The sequence below is a fragment of the Bos taurus genome, chromosome 5, assembly GCF_002263795.3.
Source record: "Bos taurus isolate L1 Dominette 01449 registration number 42190680 breed Hereford chromosome 5, ARS-UCD2.0, whole genome shotgun sequence".
NCBI classification, from domain to species: Eukaryota; Metazoa; Chordata; class Mammalia; order Artiodactyla; family Bovidae; genus Bos; species Bos taurus.
Window position 1 is genome coordinate 6,465,032 of NC_037332.1, and position 19,226 is coordinate 6,484,257.

General features: G+C 44.8%; 1 protein-coding gene across 3 annotated transcripts in view; it reads right to left on the bottom strand.

The window, feature by feature from the left end:
* The window catches only part of E2F7 (E2F transcription factor 7), a 40,392-nt gene extending 23,052 nt beyond the window's left edge, over nucleotides 1-17,340 (bottom strand). For 2 of the 3 annotated variants that reach the window (XM_010804748.4, XM_010804747.4), the window contains exons 1-6: nucleotides 17,259-17,340; nucleotides 16,474-16,563; nucleotides 8,049-8,324; nucleotides 6,482-6,650; nucleotides 1,921-2,211; nucleotides 583-741 (exon numbers count right to left, since the gene is read on the bottom strand). In XM_010804748.4, the coding sequence (XP_010803050.1) occupies nucleotides 583-741; nucleotides 1,921-2,211; nucleotides 6,482-6,650; nucleotides 8,049-8,324; nucleotides 16,474-16,563 (985 nt within the window). In that variant the 5' untranslated portion in view covers nucleotides 17,259-17,340. Of the gene's footprint in view, nucleotides 1-582; nucleotides 742-1,920; nucleotides 2,212-6,481; nucleotides 6,651-8,048; nucleotides 8,325-10,014; nucleotides 10,117-16,473; nucleotides 16,564-17,258 lie in introns of those variants that run through there. The other variant, XM_059886819.1, reaches the window with a different exon arrangement.
* Nucleotides 17,341-19,226: the final 1,886 nt, after the last annotated feature.

The window sequence follows — 19,226 nt, forward strand, 5'->3', positions numbered from 1 at the left end:
AACAAACAAAAGCTAGCAAATGCTGAATTCAGGGTTTCCAGGGCTTGAATGAGCTACCAGCAGCCAGGGCCTCTGGCTCAGGACCCAGGCTTGACGGAAGAGGAAGATGTTCTGGGTGTGAAACTCGAAACACTCTCTTGTCCAGCATCCACGTCCCACCGCGCCCCCCTCCCCTCCCCTGCTGTTCTTCTGGTTCTTACCTGTAGACAACTTTCATGTCCACATCAGAAGAGTATGCGGGGGGTGAGGAGAAAAGGGAGAGAAAACTCAGACATTCCATCTGGGATGCAGCGATACCAAAGAGAAATTCAAAGCCTCTCACACCCTCCCTGACCTGCATGTGTGGGATGCCATTCTGCCTCCAGCAACCACTCTGCCGAGGAAAAGGCATCAGGCAGAACTTTCACAGGAATTCTAGTATGTGATCAGCTTACCTCTTACAGCACCAAGAAGCTTAAAAGGCAAGAAGGAGTGCACATCTCAACAAAATAATTTAAAAAAAAATTATCTCCAAGGCTGCAAACATCATGTGAAACCCCACCCTTTCTGTGCTGCTAAGTGGATTTAAGTGAAGATGCTTACTTTTAAATTTACTATGGTCTGGTATATCTTGGCTTTCCTCTATCAGTATTTTGGCAGCCACATCAAGAGTAACAATCTTGGTTTTGGAGACCAGGAACAGCATGACAAACTTCTGGCTCATAATTTTCAGAGACTTGTCTTTCCGACTGTTTGCAGATGCTACAAAGGGAATGAAACGAAAGCATCAAAACATATAATCTACCACAAGAAAGACTGTACTTGTACTTTGCCAGTCCTATCTAACTCTATCAGCAGATGGAAAGATCACTTTTGATCACCACTTGGCCACACATCACAAAAAGATGGTTCATAAAGAAATAAGATAGATTTTTTGGGGGGTCCTAAAATTATTCTATAGTTGGTATAAATTCTGCAATGCTTTACACTCACACTCCACTGAATAGAATCTATGAAGCAATTTTGGAAAAGATTAAAGTAGAAGAGTGAAAGGATAGAGTGGGGATCTGGAACTGTTTTCAGAACATCAGCTCTTCCCTCAAAGGCAAGGACTCCACTTGTATTTCTCTGAGCCCACAAGAACTAGAATACACCATCCACATAGGAGGTGCTCACCTCTTCCACTGCATTTTGGAAATAAGTAAAGAAATAAACAATAAGTAAGTAAGAGACACTGCTTAGATGTGTGTTGCCATAGATGACAGGCAAATCATCCCCGATAGATGGCTGTCTCCTCTGGTTATTCGGATAAAGACTGGTTCAGAGGGTGAAATTAAAGGCATGAGGTAGTGAATGGAATGAAAGTCAGGCCCACCCGTCCATATCTATTTCTTATATTTGCAAGTGAAACATAAGGAATATTTGCACTTTATCATCTTAGCAAGGAGGATTAGGGTGAGAATAAAGATCAAAGAGGGACAGCATACATAGGAGCTAGGAAAGGGAAGAACAATGCAATACAATATAAGTAAAAAAAAATTCAGTATCAAACGAAAGGCTATCTGTCTTCCTAATCAGCATTTTCTGCAAATTGGGTTCTTTTCTAAGTCATCCACTCCAATATACAATTGAACAAATAGAATCTTTTGAAGACAGAAATTCTTTCCAAGTAAATTTTCCTTAAAGGCTCACAAAGAGGAAGCAGCGTGGGACTGTCAGTCTGAAACTGGAAGGCCATTCGCCACCTATGATCCAAACACACCAGATACCAAGTGAGACCGCCGCTACACAGGTTTCCCATGAGGTGGAGTGGGCAGCCCAGGTGGGAGCCATCTGTCTGCCCATCTTCATGAGGGAGACCGGGAGGCCACATGCCTCCAGGGTGGCCCATCTGGCCCTCCCCATCTTCAGAAGAGACCGGTGTGGGCCCAGGGGACTCACAGGAGGGACAGTCTGGTTCAGGGAAATCCAGTAACTGTGGATCTTGGGAATCGGGACAACCATCTCTTCTGCGTTCTCCGGATTTATGATCTATCGGGTTGAGCTCTTTCTGCTGGAGGTGTGCCATCTGCTCCTCGTATTTCTGCTTTTCTCCTAATCTCTGGAGGTTCCTTAGGGTTTTCGGCAGGCTGTGCCTACCATGCCAGCTGTACTGATTCTTGGCCACCCGGCTGACCAGATGCAGTGACTCCAGCACGTTTACAATGTCATAGATGCGTCTCCTTTCAACGCCTGTTTGAAAAATAGAAGCCGACCATTGTCATGCTGAAGAACATTTTTCTAATTTTTTTTTTTTTGGTAGCACTGCATGGCAGGCTGAACTTCCCCGATCTGGGATCAAACCTGGGCCCCCTGCAGTGGAAGGGCAGAATCTTAACCACTGGACCACCAGGGAAGCCCCGAAGAACACTTAAGAGTATAAAGTCCATGAAGGCTTGGGCCTTGTCTGTGAACTATTCTGTGTGATGCTTTGCCCAGCAAATATAATTGCTCAACAAATTCATCCTATGAGAATGCAAGCAACAGAAATTATTTTTCTTTTTTCCTCTTGGGATCCAACTCTTGATAAGATCTAGGGTGAACATCCACCTTGAGATGGATGATAGTTCCATCTGTATTACATAAATAGTAGAGCAACTTTTCTTTGAACCTGTTAGGCAAACCACATGAACATTTCAACATGTTAAAACTGGTGGGATTGAGCAATCTGCATCACAGTAATAAAGGCTTGATGAAGATTGGACGGTTGATTTTGACTTGTAGCTAGTCCTAAGTATACAGACTATAAAGCTGTGTCCAATAACTGTAACCTCATTATCGGACCATACTCTCCTTCCCGGAGTTTGAACGATGTGAAAAAATTGTCCTGTTAATTCTTGTAATGGCCAGTAGGGAAAACAGATGGTAAATATTCTTTCCTATTTTGGGCTGGAAACTTAGGAGTCAAGAGCTTGGGCACCCTTCTCAGGTTGCAGGAGGAAGCGAGGGCCAGGGCTGGAGCACACAGACCTCCGTGTGCTCGTCACAGCCACGGACAATTCTCCCTGTGCTCTCACGCACCATGTCCTGCCACACAGCCCGTCAGTAAAGCACAGGAAGTCCTGCACAGGCTGACCGTCCAGTTCATAGATTCCCTGCCCACTTATGCCACACTCCCTAAAGAGCCAGGATTATGAGCAGTCTATTGAATTTACTAAAAATATTTTCATGGGTTAAGTGTGGGGTCTTCAGGGTCAGACTGCCTGGACTGGAATCCCTGCACTATCCCTTACTAGTTGGGTGAGTCTGGGTAGTTACTTACTCTTTCTGTGCCTGGGTATTTATCTCATAAAATGAGGAGGATTCAGTGCAACAATAAACTTAAAGGGATTCTGATAGGTGTGAATTTATCTGCTCTTTGTATATGATTTTGTAAGTACTTTCTGTGTGGTGTGGGAGATACCTAAAATTCCTGCTGGCATTCAAGGTGACAGTAGAAACAGATTTTTTAAACCTCGCATCTGTGTCTCATCCTGTTATGCAATAGACACTTAGGCTTTTGGGACTCACTGGCCCTTCTTGCTCTCGCCTAAGTATCCGTAACAAACGCTGCCAGGCATCTCCAAGCAAAAGGGCCCAGCAACAAAAATGCCTTCTTCCCCTTCGCTTGCCAACAGCTGTTGTATAATCAGAGCAGACTCAGTGTATGCAGCTCTTGGCTTTCCAAAGACTTAACACGAGACATAGACCAGATTACAAGAATACTGTGGAGCTGAGAGGAAGTGCTATCCCCGCTTGAAGAGGCATTTCACAGTCAATCAGAACATTTAGGCTCATGACCCAGAAAGGCTCTTCACTCTCCAGAAGCTCTGGCTCTGCTGCCAGATGCCTGCTGGAAGGTGCTGGCAGGAGCAGTCAGCAGCCCCTTGTCCAGATCTGCCTGGGCCCTGGTTCCAGTCTGTTTCCATATATTAACACATCTCGTTTAGAGCATAACTCGCCATAAACCTTCCCATTAGAAATGTCATGTGAATGCAACTGAGATATCCCAGGGCCAGCCATATGCCCGACTGTTTTGTTATTTTGTATTAGATAGGAGCCGTTAAGTCTCCATCTAGTGGCTAGACATCCCAAGAAATAAAGGAAGAAATAAGAATTAAAAGGACGATTCGGACCACTTAAGACAATAAGATGCCGCTTGGCATGCACAATAATAGGTGTGCTGCCTGACTGCTCACTCACTTTTGCAACCTGGATTGAGTTTAACTGTCCACTGGCTGGGCACATCTAAAAGTCCCATTTCACAGGCCTCAAGTCCTGCAGGTTGCTCTGTCAGGAAGATTCTCTGACCTTCTTTTTCTTCTGTCTTCAAGGCGATCCTATTCATCCTAGTCATGGTGTTGGTTATGCCCTTGAGCATTTACTCATTGTTACCACGCTTCCCTTAGGCCCCACAGAGCTCATCAAGAGCATCTCGGCCCAGTAAATTTTCCTAGGCTGTGTAATTTTCCATTTACTAAAGTCATTCCCAGTTCTTTAACTTCTTACCTGTAATATCAGTATCAAATCTACATGAGACCAGAAACTGGGAAACAATGCAATTTGAATGCTCTGCAGATCCTTGGTTAAAATCTGGTCTTACAGCTTGTGACCTGGGATAGAGCCAGGAGTTTAGATTCAATCAAGGAGATGGTTACCCTGGACATAGCTTCTAGGAAGGGACCCCGTCTTATCTCACATGAAGAGATGGAAAGTTCATTTGGCAGGCCTGGGAAATCATGACACAGTAGGAAGTTTTTGCAAAAGCCTTGGCATTCTGCTCTAGATGGTTATACAGGAGACCTACAGCCCTGTCCTCCCTGGGACCTGTAAGGCAGCCTTCCAACATCTAATCTTTTTTCTTCTGCTTTGATATCAGCAAGATCTCTTGATAAAGGATGGGTGTATAGAGGAACCCCAATGAGAAAGACATTGTATGATCTGTTCTTTTACCCTCAGCCTCTTCGGACTAGTTTCTAGGACCCAGTGCCTCAGCTATGTCTACACCAAGCTTCTGTCCAGCTGGCTCACATCTCATTTCATTGCTACCAAAGCCAGAATACTGTATGCTATTCCTGGGTTCTAAAACAGCTTCCCTGTCAAAGCCCTCTGCTTCCTCTTCCTGGCTGTACAGGTTGACAGGACAGCTTGAGAATTATGGAAGTGGGCAAGGGGAACCTCTCATAACAGCTGAGTAGAAACAGTTCCATGGAGCAATAAGTTACTAAGCCAGGCCCTGAGCTGGGCATGTTACTGACATGATCTGTAACTTTTCTAAGCTTCTGTAAGGGAGGTGCTATGGTTTCTATGCTATGACTGAGAAAAGATTAATTAACATTTTAAATCTCTCTCAGCCTATACATTAGAAACCTGGGCTTCAAATCCAGTTCTGTCTTACCCAAAGTCCAGCCCATGGTCTTCTAATCACAACCACTGGCTCCTCATTACTTCAATTTCCAGCAAATCTTTTTAACCATCCGTTTGAATAATTTAGATTGGCAAGGATCAACTGAGTCACATTCTTTGGGCTATGGGAAGATACAGAACTAATAAACCAACTAAAAATATAATCTATCATAAAGCCTTGCATGCATGCATGTTAGGTTGCTTCAGTTGTGTCTGACTCTTTGTGACCTGAAGGACCTCCCAGGCTCCTCTGTCCATGGGATTCTCCAGGCAAGAATCCTGCAGTGGGTGGCCATGCCCTCCTCCAGGCTCATAAAGCCTACTGGGTTGACTTCTTTGAGACTTTTTTTCCTTTTCCTATATGTAAATTGTCCTAATTTGTTAAGGTGACACTCTGACATCTTTAAATCATTGTGATTTCTACTTATTCACTGTCAACAGTATGTTCCTTGTGAAACTAACTGCAATCCATGTCCACTAGGAGTCTCTACTCGGACCAGTTGCCTGCATATTTATAGCCCAGACGCCACTGTACATGACATACGGTCACGCCATGTGAACGGATATATTCCTCTTTGTTACAAGGCTTAGCTGTTTGAATTATATCCAGATGTGCTTTTTCTAGTTGGGCAGACTTGCTGTGAAGGTCACAGTACAGGGCTTCAAACCTAACTCTCTTGCTTTCAAATTTGGCTTTGTAACAGAAATAACAGCAGTTCTGAACTCTTAGAAGCATTAAAAAAAAATAAACAGCAGGATATTTCTAAAAATCTTTTGAGTCTGTCTGAAATAAGATAGAATTAAGGTATTAGCTATTAATTTGTAACGTGAGTCTTTTGCAAACACAGTTTTTGAGGTTAAAGAAACCAAATATTTGTTTGACCCTCAGGCCTGGAAAGCCCCCTGGAATTCTATGCGTAATGATTATGACACAAGAAAAGCTCTACCTGCTCCTCTGTCCTCACTCTTTTGGAGGGCCTGCTCTGCACTTAGTAGAGGAGGTGATCTGAAGCCTTTGGCTCACCCGAGGAATCGATTTCCCACCGTGACTGGAGACAGGTGACCCCATGATACATACCGAGACTGACAGCAACTTCATCCAGGGAGATGGTAGTTTTCTCAGTTGACAGAGGGTAACTTGGGTAGCGAGCGAGAAACTTCTGGCACAGGAGTCCTAAGCTTTTCTGCTTTCTGCTTGGCCTTTGCTTTTCAAACTCATCCACAGCACTGTCATCCACAGCATCAAGCTACAGAGGGCAGACAGGGGAGGCGGGAGATGTCACGGCTAACGTCCTGAAGGAGAGACTGCGTGGGTGGCATGGTGAGTTGAGGGCAGCATCCTCATCCTTACCACCCCAGATTCTAGTTAGAATACTCTTCCTAACCTTTTTTCTCAGCCTTTTACCTACTGCTTTTCTGAACTGAACTCTTCCTCCTTTGTGACTTGAGGCTGAGTCTCTGTGTGTGTGTTGGTTGCTCCGTCGTGTCTGACTCTGCAACCCCATGGACTGCAGCCCACCAGGCTACTCTGTCTGTGGAATTCTCCAGGCAAGAACACTGGAGTGGGTTCCCATTCCCGTCTTCAGAGGATCTTCCCGACCCAGGGATCAAACCCAGGTCTCCTGTATTGCAGGTAGATTCTTTACCATCTGAGCCCCCAGGGAAGCCCTGAGGCCGAGTCTACTGATGAAATTGAAGAATGAACAATGCGATAATTTACAGGCTGCTACACCCTTGCTACTGATGTGCTCATCAGGCTGTAGGTCTGCATCAGCAGGAGCCTGTTAAGAGCTGTAGAAACCCCAGGCCTCCCCTCAGACCTGATGTATCAGAATCTATCTTTCCCTAAGCCCCCCGTAATCCCTGTTAACATGAAAATCTGCGACAGACTTGCCTACATTGTGTCACCAAGCTCTTCTGTTTCACAATTTACCAAGAGCTGGCAGACTGGAGCTGCTAAGGACAGCTAAATCTTACTCGTCCTAACTCATTCTTATTTTAAGCATATTAAACGAGTGCCCTTGTCTTATCAACCACATTTGAAAAAGGCTCAATTTAAGTCCCAAGAAAGACTTTTTAAAAAAAGTATGCATATGCTGCTTGCTCAAGAGCTCTGGTTCCCACAGGACAGGTAATTTAAAGATGACTTAATGTTAAAGCACTAAACCAGTGAACTAAACATACATGGGAGAATGACAAAATTTCCCAAATCACAAATATTTAGATTATTATTAAATCAGAGTGAAAATTATAATTCATGGCAGCATTAAAAAACCCGAATTTCTTCATTAAATCAAAATTATTAAAATTTAAATAATAAATTAATATCATTGTTATTAATAACTAAAATAATTAAAACAATAATTTTAATTATCATAAAATTAATATCATGGCTTAAAAATTATCATTAAAAAACACATACTGGTAAAGAGAGAAAAAAAAAACTGAAGAAAACAAAAACGTTCATTATGAAAAATGAGACAGAGAATGAGAGTCCCACTTCAGCTGTAAATAAATAAAAGGAGTAAGTGGAATGGTGTTTTCAACTCAATAACAACCAAAAAGTTGACAGTTCTGTGACATTTTAATAATTAAGTTAAAAATTTTCCATTCTATGAAAGCCCTTAGGAGCACAGCCTGTATACCTGCAGAGAGTCTGTAAACACATCATCCTTGTTCTCAATGGGCCTGAACAGTTCTTTTTTCTTCTCTCGGTCTCTTATGTCTGGGCTGGCAGCGCTAATGAGGATCTTGAGGTTAGCGGTGGGCGTCCATGGTTCCACCTGCTGTCTGTCAACAAGCTTAACCGGAGTGATGGGATTTCTTTCTGGAGTGAAGATTTTTTGCTTCGATAAGTCAATTGGCTCATTTTTTATTGGCGTCTTTGGGGCCATCCTTGAGAGATCAACAAATATATTTTCCTAGTTAAAAAAAAAAAAAGACCTTTTAGCAAAAATGAGAAAGGGCAGGTATCAGGTAAGAGTGCAACTTGTTCCCATTATTCACTAAGACAATAAACTGCAAACAGACCATACGTTCAGGGCTGAAAAATATCAGGATAGGATAAAAGAAAATAAACAGAAGGATCTATGGGAATCAAAAGGCAGCTCCAATGAGAAACTGATTATAACTGGCTACTCCTTTTAAACTTTTTTTTTTATAGTTTATCAGTTTTTATTTATTTTTTAAAATTAATTAATTAATTTTACTTTACAACATTGTATTGGTTTTGCCATACATTGACTTGAATCCGCCACGAGTGTACATGTGTTCCTCATCCTGAACCCCCCTCCCACCTCCCGCCCCATCCCATCCCTCTGGGTCATCCCAGTGCACCAGCCCTGAGCATCCAGTATCATGCATCAAACCTGGACTGGCGATTTTTCATGGCATCTCTGTGAAAGAAGGCATGAGTGTATCTATCACTGGTGGATGTTTGTGATAGTCGGGGGTGATAATAACAGCCAATGTGGGTTGAATCCATACTGCTTCTAAGTGACATATTTTTTAAACACTATTCACAAGTTTGCACTAACTAGTGAAGAGTGATTATGTTTTTGTTCAATGTTCACCAGTGCTAACACAGCAGTTAATGGAAGGGCATCCACAGAAGGCCACATTTCAAACCACCCAGCAATGTATGGTCCCTCCCCTAGAGTGGTGCTTCTCAAACTACCCTTGCTGAAGGACCAGTGCCTTTCACTTCCAAACTCCCGCAGCCTGATACGTGGTCTTCCTTCATAGGACCCACATGCAACTCCCATCACGTGACTCTCCCCTTGAGTTTGCCACTCAACCCAATTTATAGCTTGTCCAACAAGAAGAGACCACTGGTCACAGGCTTAGATGTTATAGGGGCAAGATCCAATTACTATAGAGGTTTCTAAATGCTAAACTCTCAAGTTCTGGTATTGATTTTTTGCAGCTTAAGAGAAGTTTGTGGACTAGCACCTTCCCCCAGACCATACTTTAAATAAAATGTCTTAGCTAATTATAAGAAAAGATTAACGATGGGTCCATTAATCCATTAAGAAAAAGGACTGAGTACACAGAACTCACATTTGAAACTACAAGTTAGTTTCTGAAACAAATTTCTTTCCTGCAGAATAAGATTTGCCATTCAAAACCTTTCAGAAAAGATTCTGCTCTTCCCATAGCTGAATTCACCTCCAGGCAATTGTGCCTGACGTAATTAGCAAGGTGGGTGAGTTGCATATTTGATATTCCTGCACACAGTATCACTCTATAGCTTATTGGATGCTTGGATCTTGGCTGAGAAGTGGTTTTAAAAAAGCGTTTTCCTATAAATGAGCAACACGTGAAAAGGGAAAACAGAATTGTTTGGGAGAAACTGGAATTCGTGGTAGCAGGCCATCTCTTGTTCCTTGGATCAGTGGAAGCTGCCAGCTAGCCATGGTGAGTGAGTTCTGTCCTAGGAAGGGAGTGGAGATGGGGGTGACAATTTCTCATACCACTGCAGCAGTAAGCGTCCAGCCTGTATCTCCTCAGATCTCTTAACAAGTCCCTACTAGTGTGCAATTCTGATGAATTCTCTACAGGGGAACTCTCAAGCGAAAGTACTGAGTGCATATTATGTGCTACAGACAATACCTGTTCCGTGCACGTTTTTTTTCTGGCTGCGCTGTCTCTTTGTTCTTATGCACGGGCTTTCTCTAGTTGCAGCGAGTGGGCTTCGCAGTGCAGTGGCCTCTCCTGCAGTAGAACACAGGCTCTAAGCAGGTGGCCTTGGCAGCGTGGTGCACAGGTTCATCTGCCCTGTGGCCTGTGGAATCGTCCCGGACCAGGGATCGAACCCACGTCCCTGGCATTGGCAGGTGCATTCGTAACCACTGGACCACCAGGGAAGTCCTGTTTCATGCGCTTTACACCACTAACTCCTCATCTAATCCTCTAACCTGGGTACTATTATTTTTCAAGCCGACAGATGAAGAAACTGAGGCACACAGAGGGTACCTTGCCTGAGGTCACATACAAACTCACTCAGTATAAAAGTCACGGGTAGGGCAAGAAATAGCTGATAGCATTTTCCGAATTTCTGTGTCCCAGTTTCCGAAATTCTACGTCTAGAAATAAGCTTGTCTGGAGTATGAATTGGGATGGAGTTATCTTTTTCGCAGCTCCAGGGTACCCAGCAGGCCACTGATCCCCACAAGCATCTATGGAGAGGTGGCATGGGGAGCAGTTCTGCATGCAGGCTGGTAGGGCCAGCTCATCAGCAGGGTGAGTGCAGGCAACTTCCTTCTCCTCACTGTATTTTAATTCTCTCAACTGAAAACGAAGTTCATAAAAATACTGATCTCCAGTTATGACAATAGTTCCTGGCATATACTGAGCACTCAATACAAATTAGCTATTCTCTCCCCCTACTTTCCCGTTCTTTATTACTATCCATCCTTAAGCTCAGAGCTAATAGAACAAAGCACATCGTATTGCTATTTAACTTCCTGGGCCTATGTCTTGTCTCATTAATGAGACTGTGCACCTCTGGAGGTCAGGGAGCTACTTCCACATGTCTCATTCTTCACTATTTTTGGCACAATGCCTTGCCCCTCGTAGGTGCAAAAGGAACAACGGGCTTTGATTATTGAGTTATTTCCAAAGGTCTCCCCATGGTGGAGGTGTGGCCCAGGCTTGCAGAGGTGCAGAGATTCTTCCTTCTCCACTGCCTCCGTGGTAGCTGTCTTCCGAGGAACATTGAGCTCCTCCTACTTTTCCCTACTGAGGAGCAATTCAGATCAATTATTTCCTCTAGCACTTTGATGTATTTTCACTACAGTTTAAGTAATACTTGGGGCTTCCCTGGTGGCTCAGATGGTAAAGAATCTGCCTGCAATGCTGGAGACCCAAGTTCAATCCCTGGGTAAGTAGGAGGGGAGTCAGGTCACGTGGTAGGTTACGATCCTTACCATACCTCTACATCAACAGAAAATAAAACAGAAAATTGTTTTGCGGTTTCAGGTGGGCAGAAAGTCAGCTGTAACCTAATCCACCGTGTTCCATCCGTCTGTCTATCCCCAAATCCTGACACTGTGGAAGGTGGAGGAAGGGACTGGATTGAGAAACCTGGTTTTGGACTCCACTTTATTTTTTGATACTGGACAAAGTGTTGGTTTTGTCTGGACTCAAGTTTCCAGATCTATAATATAAAGGGTTCAGATCAAAGTACCTATCTCCAAGGCTTTCCAGCAAGGCTGCCCAGCCATGTGGTAGATACTGGGGTGTACCCAGCTCTCTTGAAGAATGAATGCCTCATCTCCCCAGCTGCTGGACTAATGCCAGCAGTAAGCATCTTCATGCTTTGGCTGAAGTGGACTGACTCGTCCAGGACATGCCCCTTCCTGAGAGACCAGTACTATCCTCAGGGGCTGGGATAGGCCACACTGACATGGAGAAGCCGGGTCCTCTTGCCCAGACTCAGAACCACTCCGGGGGAGGCGGGTCATCCCAGAGCTTCCCTCAGGGTGAACCCGACTTCCGCTGAGACTGATCAACTGCTCCACTTCACCCGCTGTCTCATTTTGCTGCTTTTTTGTCCCTTAAATGGGCACTGTCCCCAGGGCACTCCCTGATACACCACCTGACCGCTAATCTCCATGTCAGATCTGCTTGCCAGGAAGAAGCTGCCACATCCTGGAAATGGCCTCTTCAGTGAGAGCGGTCCTGAAGAGAGCACCCGGGAAACAGATTCTTCAGTTCTTGTGTGCAATGCAGGTGAGGCACCTTGGCTTACCTGCCATGCAGTTGCTGTGAGGATCAGGCCAGATACTGAGGGCGCAAGTGCTTTGTAATCTGTCAAGTGCTGTACAAATGTTTATCGTCATTATTATTTACTACACCAGCATTATGACTGAGCTGCCATAGAAAGGACCTGGTCATCAGGAGATCTGGGTTCTAATCTTGCTTCTCTCTCAGATGCAGCCTTGATCACGTTACTTTAAAGAGGACGTCGGCAGCAGCCCGTTCAAGGCCCCTAGTGATACTGTGCCAACCTCTTTTCCAGTCCCACTTCATGCATGTCCCACATTTTGCCCAAACAGTTCCCCCGTGTTTCTTCAAACCTGCCCTGCATCTTATCACACCTGAGCCGCTGCGCACACCGTCACGCTGAAACCCACCCTACTCTTTCATCCTCATCTTTCACCCTACTCATCGCAAATATGACAGGCACATCCGCAGGTGTCTCTTAGTCATCGACACTCTCCTCCCCTTCAGAGCACACTTTCCAGAATGAGTAATCCACAGCCAGGACTTCCCCCTGCCCGTCTCCTGGGGGTTCCTCAAACCACCAGTCTGCTCTGATCTACTGCTCTCACGTAGATCACATCTTAGTTGACAAGTCAATGGCAAAACACCACATTTGAGCTCACTGCTGCGGTTAAGACTGTTGACTATCTGCTTTATAAAACTCTCAGTCTTTCTGAGCTAGCACTTTTTCTCTCTTGGTTCTCTTTCTGTTTGTGACTGTTCCTTATCAGCCTCCTTCATAGGCTCCTCATTTTCTGCTCTTAGAAACCTCAGCTCTCCACACTTCCCTGTTTGCTCTCCGGAGCAGCTCACCCACTCATAGCTTTAAAACCAACATGCATTTGATAATTCCCAAGTTTGTATCTGGCTAGAACCTTCCATGAATTCCCAAATCAGGCAACCAACTGCCTCTTGCACATATTTATTTATTTACCTATAAGCACACGGGTATAAATAAATGCTTCGAGTCGAACTCGCCTTCTTTCTTTAACCACTCCCAAAAGACGTGAGCTTGATCCCTGGGTTGGGAAGATCCCCTAGAGGAGGGCATGGTAACCCACTGCAGTATTCTTGCCTGGAAAATCCCATGGCGAGAGAAGCCCAGTGGGCTATAGTTCATAGGGTTGCAAAGAGTTGGATACAGTTGAAGCAACTTAGCATGCAAAAGATGAATGACCTTCAAAGAAAACCCATGCCCACTAAGTCTAGGTGAGGTTCCCAAATTTACTATGTTAGCTTCCACTTCTTTATGAGTATCCTTCCTTTCCACTTGCCTAAGTCTTACCATTCATTCCTTCAAGACCTAGCTCGAGTGTTATCTCCTTCACATAGCCCTCCCGAAGCTCAATCTTTACTGTCCACTCTTTCATCCCAAATCATCCTTTTTCTACTTTTGTCATTCCTAAATGCAGTACAGACAACTGAAAAGGAGAGTCTTGTTTATAATCTCACGACTTGGGCACAGTAAACTTTACATTTTAAAGAAAAGTTTTTCCGTGAGTGGTAAGAAATATGCATGCCTAATAGAGTACTATAGACCTTGACTGATGAAGATCAGACAGTCAAGAAAGATAAGTCCTCTACATGCTGACTGACCCACAGGACACTGTTCCAGGCACCCACCAGAGGGTTTCAGGAAGTACCACTAGCTTCTGGCCACTCTGGAAATTTTGAACATTTCTTGAATGTCCACACCACATAGACTCATATGATTCTTCTGCCTACAAAGTCCATCTTATTCCTCTTGTTCCCTTACAAGCTGAAGTCCTCAGCCCAAGTATTAGCTCCCCCGTGAAGCTTTCCAACTTTCTCTAGACTCCCCATGAATTTCTTTCTTACTCTTCTGTTCTGCTGGGGCAATTGGTTCCCACTCCTATAGCACTTAACAAATCACAGGCTAGTTGGTGAGTTAATATCTGAGCCCTCGAAACATCTCTCAGATAATTGAGGGCCAGGCCTGCATCATATTTATCTTTGGGCTGTCAGTTCAATTGAGTAAGGGTGAACAGTATGGGTTGTTGGGTTATAGACATCCTGAGGAGAGAGTCTACTTACTAATTCCAATTCATAAAATAAAAAATAGGCTTAGGGAAGCTAGGAGATTTATTAAAACACTGTATCCCCAGCAACTGGAACATAAATATTTGTCGAAAAACTGAATAAATAAATTTATTCAAGCTTACGGAGCTAACAAATGGTAGAACAGGAACTCAAATCCAGATCTGACTCCAAATCCCACATCCTCAGCATCCCCAGAAATCCTCTTTCCTTTACTTTACAGCAAGGTGAAAAGAGAGATGAAAGCCCCTTCGAGCATCTCCTGGATGCTCATCTCTTCCTTTGCCATCTCTTTGACAGGTGAAATAAGCCCTGCATTCTATTTCAAATATTTTAGTCACTTTCCTAAATCTCTGTGGAGTCATTTGGAGTTTTCTCTATACCCACTAAAATATGAAAGCTCAGCCAGGCACAGTACTTACTGGGCTAGAATAGGAGAAGCATGCTTGTTGAAAGCACTTAATAAAAAGTCATCCACTTGGGAGGAAAGAAGTGGATACCAGGTTTGCCTTTTCTTGCCCCTTGGCTCTGTCTCTATGTAAAGGTATACACACGGCTTCACTGGTGGCTCAGACGTGAAGAATCTGCCTGCAGTGCAGGCGACCCAGGTTTGTTCCCTGGGTCAGGAAGCGCTCCTGGAGAAGGGAATGGCAACCCATTCCAGTATTCTTGCCTGGAGAATCCCACAGAGGAGCCTGGCGGGCTACAGTCCATCGGGTTGCAAAGAGTCAGACACAACTGAGTGATTAACACTTACTTACTTACTTAAAGGTATACACATTCTTTCAAGGCTGTTCCATCCAAATTAGGAAGGAAAACAAAAAGTTTTGCTCTGAAACTTGCAAAACCAAAACTCTGAATATATAAAGTCTGGGCATTGCCACTCTCATATGGCAAATGGAATTTTTTTAAAGTCCTCTTTAAAAACACTAATGTTTTGGTATACTTCTTTTCCCAACAAAAATAAATCAAATCCTGGGGTGGGGGGTGGTGGTGGAAATCATACGTGAAAAAGCATATAATTTCACATGTATCCAAAATTAATGGTTGTCAAGTATTCTTCAAAGGCCCATATAACAGGTGCTTTGCAGGCAGGCAGTTTCAGGATGCACGCTAAGCCTAAAATTAAGCTCAGGGACTGAGAGAAGTTCAATGCCTGAGGATGTGGCTGTGCTCAAATTGATATTTAAAATTTCTAAACCTGGCTATGTCATATCTACTTGCCTCTGCCTAAAAATGCTTAGGTGTTCATTACTAACAAGCTCTTCCACCTTTTCAGTAGGGCACCGGCTGGCAAGGGCATTGTGATGACGCGAGTCCTATTTAGACACTGCTATGGTTGGTTACTTCGTCATGTTTCTTGAACACAGCGCCACTGATTCACAAATTACAAGGCATGCAAAACCACAAGGGAGGCCTCAGTGCAAAACCAGCAGGGGCACTGCAAAATATTCAGTCTTGGGGAACTCAGTCACTTTATCGGGAGGCACTGCTCATGCTCTTGGGAAGATGGAACAGCCTCTAGGAGCTGGCTCGTCAGTATGAAGAACATCTCTCTATACTTTAATAATCTAGCACATAGAGTTTTCCTGGGAACTGAGACTTAACATTTCTGACCAGCATTAGCTAATTCTACTTTTTTTTTAAATTTTGTATTGGGGTATAGCTGATTAACAATGCTGTGATAGTTTTCAGATGAACAGCAAAGGGACTCAGCCATACATACACATGTATCCATTTTCCCCCAAACTCCTCTCCCAGCCAGGCTGCCACATAACATTGAGCAGAGTCCCCTGTACTACACAGTAGGTCCTTGTTGCTTATCTGTTTTAAATATAACACTATGTACACGTCCATCCCAAACTCCCTAAACACTTCCTTCTCCCTACACCCCCAACCATAAGCTCCTATTGGAAGTCTGTAGGCCTGTTTTGTGAGTTCATTTGCATTAATTCTACTCTTGATAACTGTAGACACTACAATCTTTTGACTGCAGTGTCTAGCATATCTTTGATTCATATAAATTTACTTCAGCATTACATGTAACCTAGCTTCTTTCCACTACTCAATGACTGAGAAACTGAAGGATAATGGTTGGATGTCTCCTCCATTAGAAAAAAAGCATAGTTCTAAAATGTTCACCAAGATTATTATAAGACAAACACAAGTGGGATGCTGGAATCCTTAACTGAATTAGACATTACCATCCTAAATATGATAGAGTTTAAGGTATTTAAGTTCACTTACCTTTTGTGCATTTTCCCCATCTTCAATTGCAAAATCTAGTCTGGGCGGCCTGCTGATCAGGTCTTTTAGTGTTAGACAGTTTACCTCCATCTGTAACATACAGTTACATTAGAAAATGACTTTACAGTTGGATATTCTTTCCGTCAACAGAAATATCTATTACTTGCTCATGAACATGAACTTCCCCTCCCTAAACTCATCCTGGGAATTTCCGGGGTGGTGGCTACCCCAAGTCTGTAAAACGCACATGAATGAACACAAACACTCAAAGTTGTGCTTAGCAATGACTGAAATTGGTAAGAAGAAAAAAAAAAACACGATAAAAATAGTCATTTTTAATGAAAAGTAACAAGACAAAATGAAGTTTCAAGTCAAGAGGGTGTAGGGGAAATCTGTCAGAAAGTACAGGGTCTCCTAGGTCAGTTAATTTTGGCGCAAAGAACTGGGAGGAATTCGGCTTTGACGGGGGTTTGAATGGGGGGAAGGAAACCTGATCGCTAGACCAAACCCACTCAGTGCCTAGCGCAGTCCCTTCCCAGGCCTCCGAGCAGACCCCAAAGATAAACTCTTGCAACGAAACCCCCAGCTCGTGAGGTAGGGCAGGTCCTCTTTTACCGCCCGACCGGAGGGCGAGCTGGAGCCCAGACACCCCACGCTCGCCTGGTCCAGAGGCAGCGATGCCTCGATTCCCCGCCAGTCGGGGAGGGGAGGGGTGGCAGACTGGTAGCCGGAGCCGGAGGGCCCCCTTTCCCCCCAATTCCCGCCTCCCTGCCAGCGCTACTTACTCCCACTCTGCGAAGGAGCCTTCCTGCCTCTCCCGGGACCTCCGCAGCCCCACAGTGGAGCGGGATCAGCTGGGGGACTCGATCAGCAACCGGACGGCGACATCGGGCGGGCAAAGCTAGGCGAGCAGCTCCCCGCTCCGAGCACCCTTCGCTAGCGGGGACCCCGTGGCGTCCGCGGAGCGCCAGCGTCCCAGCCCGCCGAGCGCGACTCCAGCTCCGGACCGCGGTCCCGGCTAAAACACCTCCTCTGGCGCCTAGAGACCGAATTCGAGCATCCGCCAATCAGCGGCGGCCGGCGGGCCGGCCCCGGCCAATCGCGCGGCGGCACGGCCCGGGCTCGCCGCCCTCCGCGTCTTGGCGCTCCTGGGCGCGCGTTTCGGCCTCACCCGCCCAATTGTGGCCGCATCGCCCCCTCCCCTTCCGGGTACCTGGAAACCTCGGGCCCGGGAGCTGATTCCTCCCGGGCACGCGCGCCCGGGAGGCCGCGGGAAGCGAGGGCGGGGGCGGCGTGGGGAGGAGGACGAACGTTCTTTTGTTGTGCCCAAAATACCCGCCCGTCCCTCGGCTGGCCGCGCGGGCAGACCGCGGGCACAGCCCGGGGACGAGGGAGCAGATGGAGTTTGGGAAAACGATACACACACTCTGGATGCTGCTGCCGCCGCCACCCCCTCCTCCGGCAACCTGCGTGGCCGCGAAATTGTCCAGGCTTGTTGAGGCCGACTTCTAACGCGATCGCTGGAGTGACACGTGAACCATGTTACCACGCTCTGCTGCGGCGAGCAGATGGCACGCCAGTTAGCCCTGGAAACTCGACTGCCAGCAGGACCAGCTGCTTTTTCTTTCTCCTTTGCAAGTCCAGGAAAGTTTATTGGTGTTGTTCCCTTTTCAGAATATCGCCAATAATTAGCCTTATTAAAGAACTCACTAATATTCTGGGAAACAATCGAGGAAATTTCCTCAACATTGCTGATTTGTATGAAATATTTCACTTCCTTCAACCTTAGTTTCTTACTTAAAATACGAATGTTGATAGAGCTGTGTGTGTGCGTGTGTGCGTGTGTGTGTGTGTGTGTGTGTGTGTATTAATAGGCGTGACTGTTAAGAGCAGCTTTAAATTTACAGAAACATTGAGAAGATAGTACAGGGAATTCCCATACGGGGGGCACCCGGTTTCATCTATTGGTTAACATCTTAAAATTTGTATAGCACGTTTGTTAAGTTAATGAACCAATATTGCTATATTATTCTTAACTAAAGCAATCATTCAGTTTTCCATAATTTTTATCCAATGTCCTTTTTTTCTGTTCCAGGATACAGCGTTACATTTAGTCTTCATGTCTCCATAGGTGCCTCCTGGCTTTGACAATTTCTCATACTTTGCTCATTTTAGATGACCTTGACAGTGTTGAGGGTTACTGTCATTTTGTAGAACGTTCCACTGTTGGAAATTTGCCAGGCTTTAAACCATGTCTACAGACATTTTCCTACAAACAATATACTTTCTAGCACAGATATCATTCTCATTATTATCCTTTATGTACCAAGTATATATATGTATGTATATATATATACACACACATACACACACACACACACACACACATATATATATATATGTATGTATTGCTGTTCAGTTGCTCAGTTGTGTCCGACTCTTTGCAACCTCATCGACTGTAGCCTTCCAGGCTCCTCTGTCCATGGTTTTTTTTCCCAGGCAAGAATACTGGAGCCGGTCGCCGTTTCCTACTCCAGGGGATCTTTCCAACTCTGGGATAGAACCATCTCTCCTGCAAGTCTCCTGCACTGTGGGTGGATTCTTTACCACTGAGAACTGGAAGCCGCCTATATGTGTGTATGTGTGTGTATGTGTATATATATATATATATATATATATATACCTGTGTGTGTATATATATATGTTTTAAACAAACTATCTGCAGAGTTCAGAATGCTCAATCAGTGCTTACC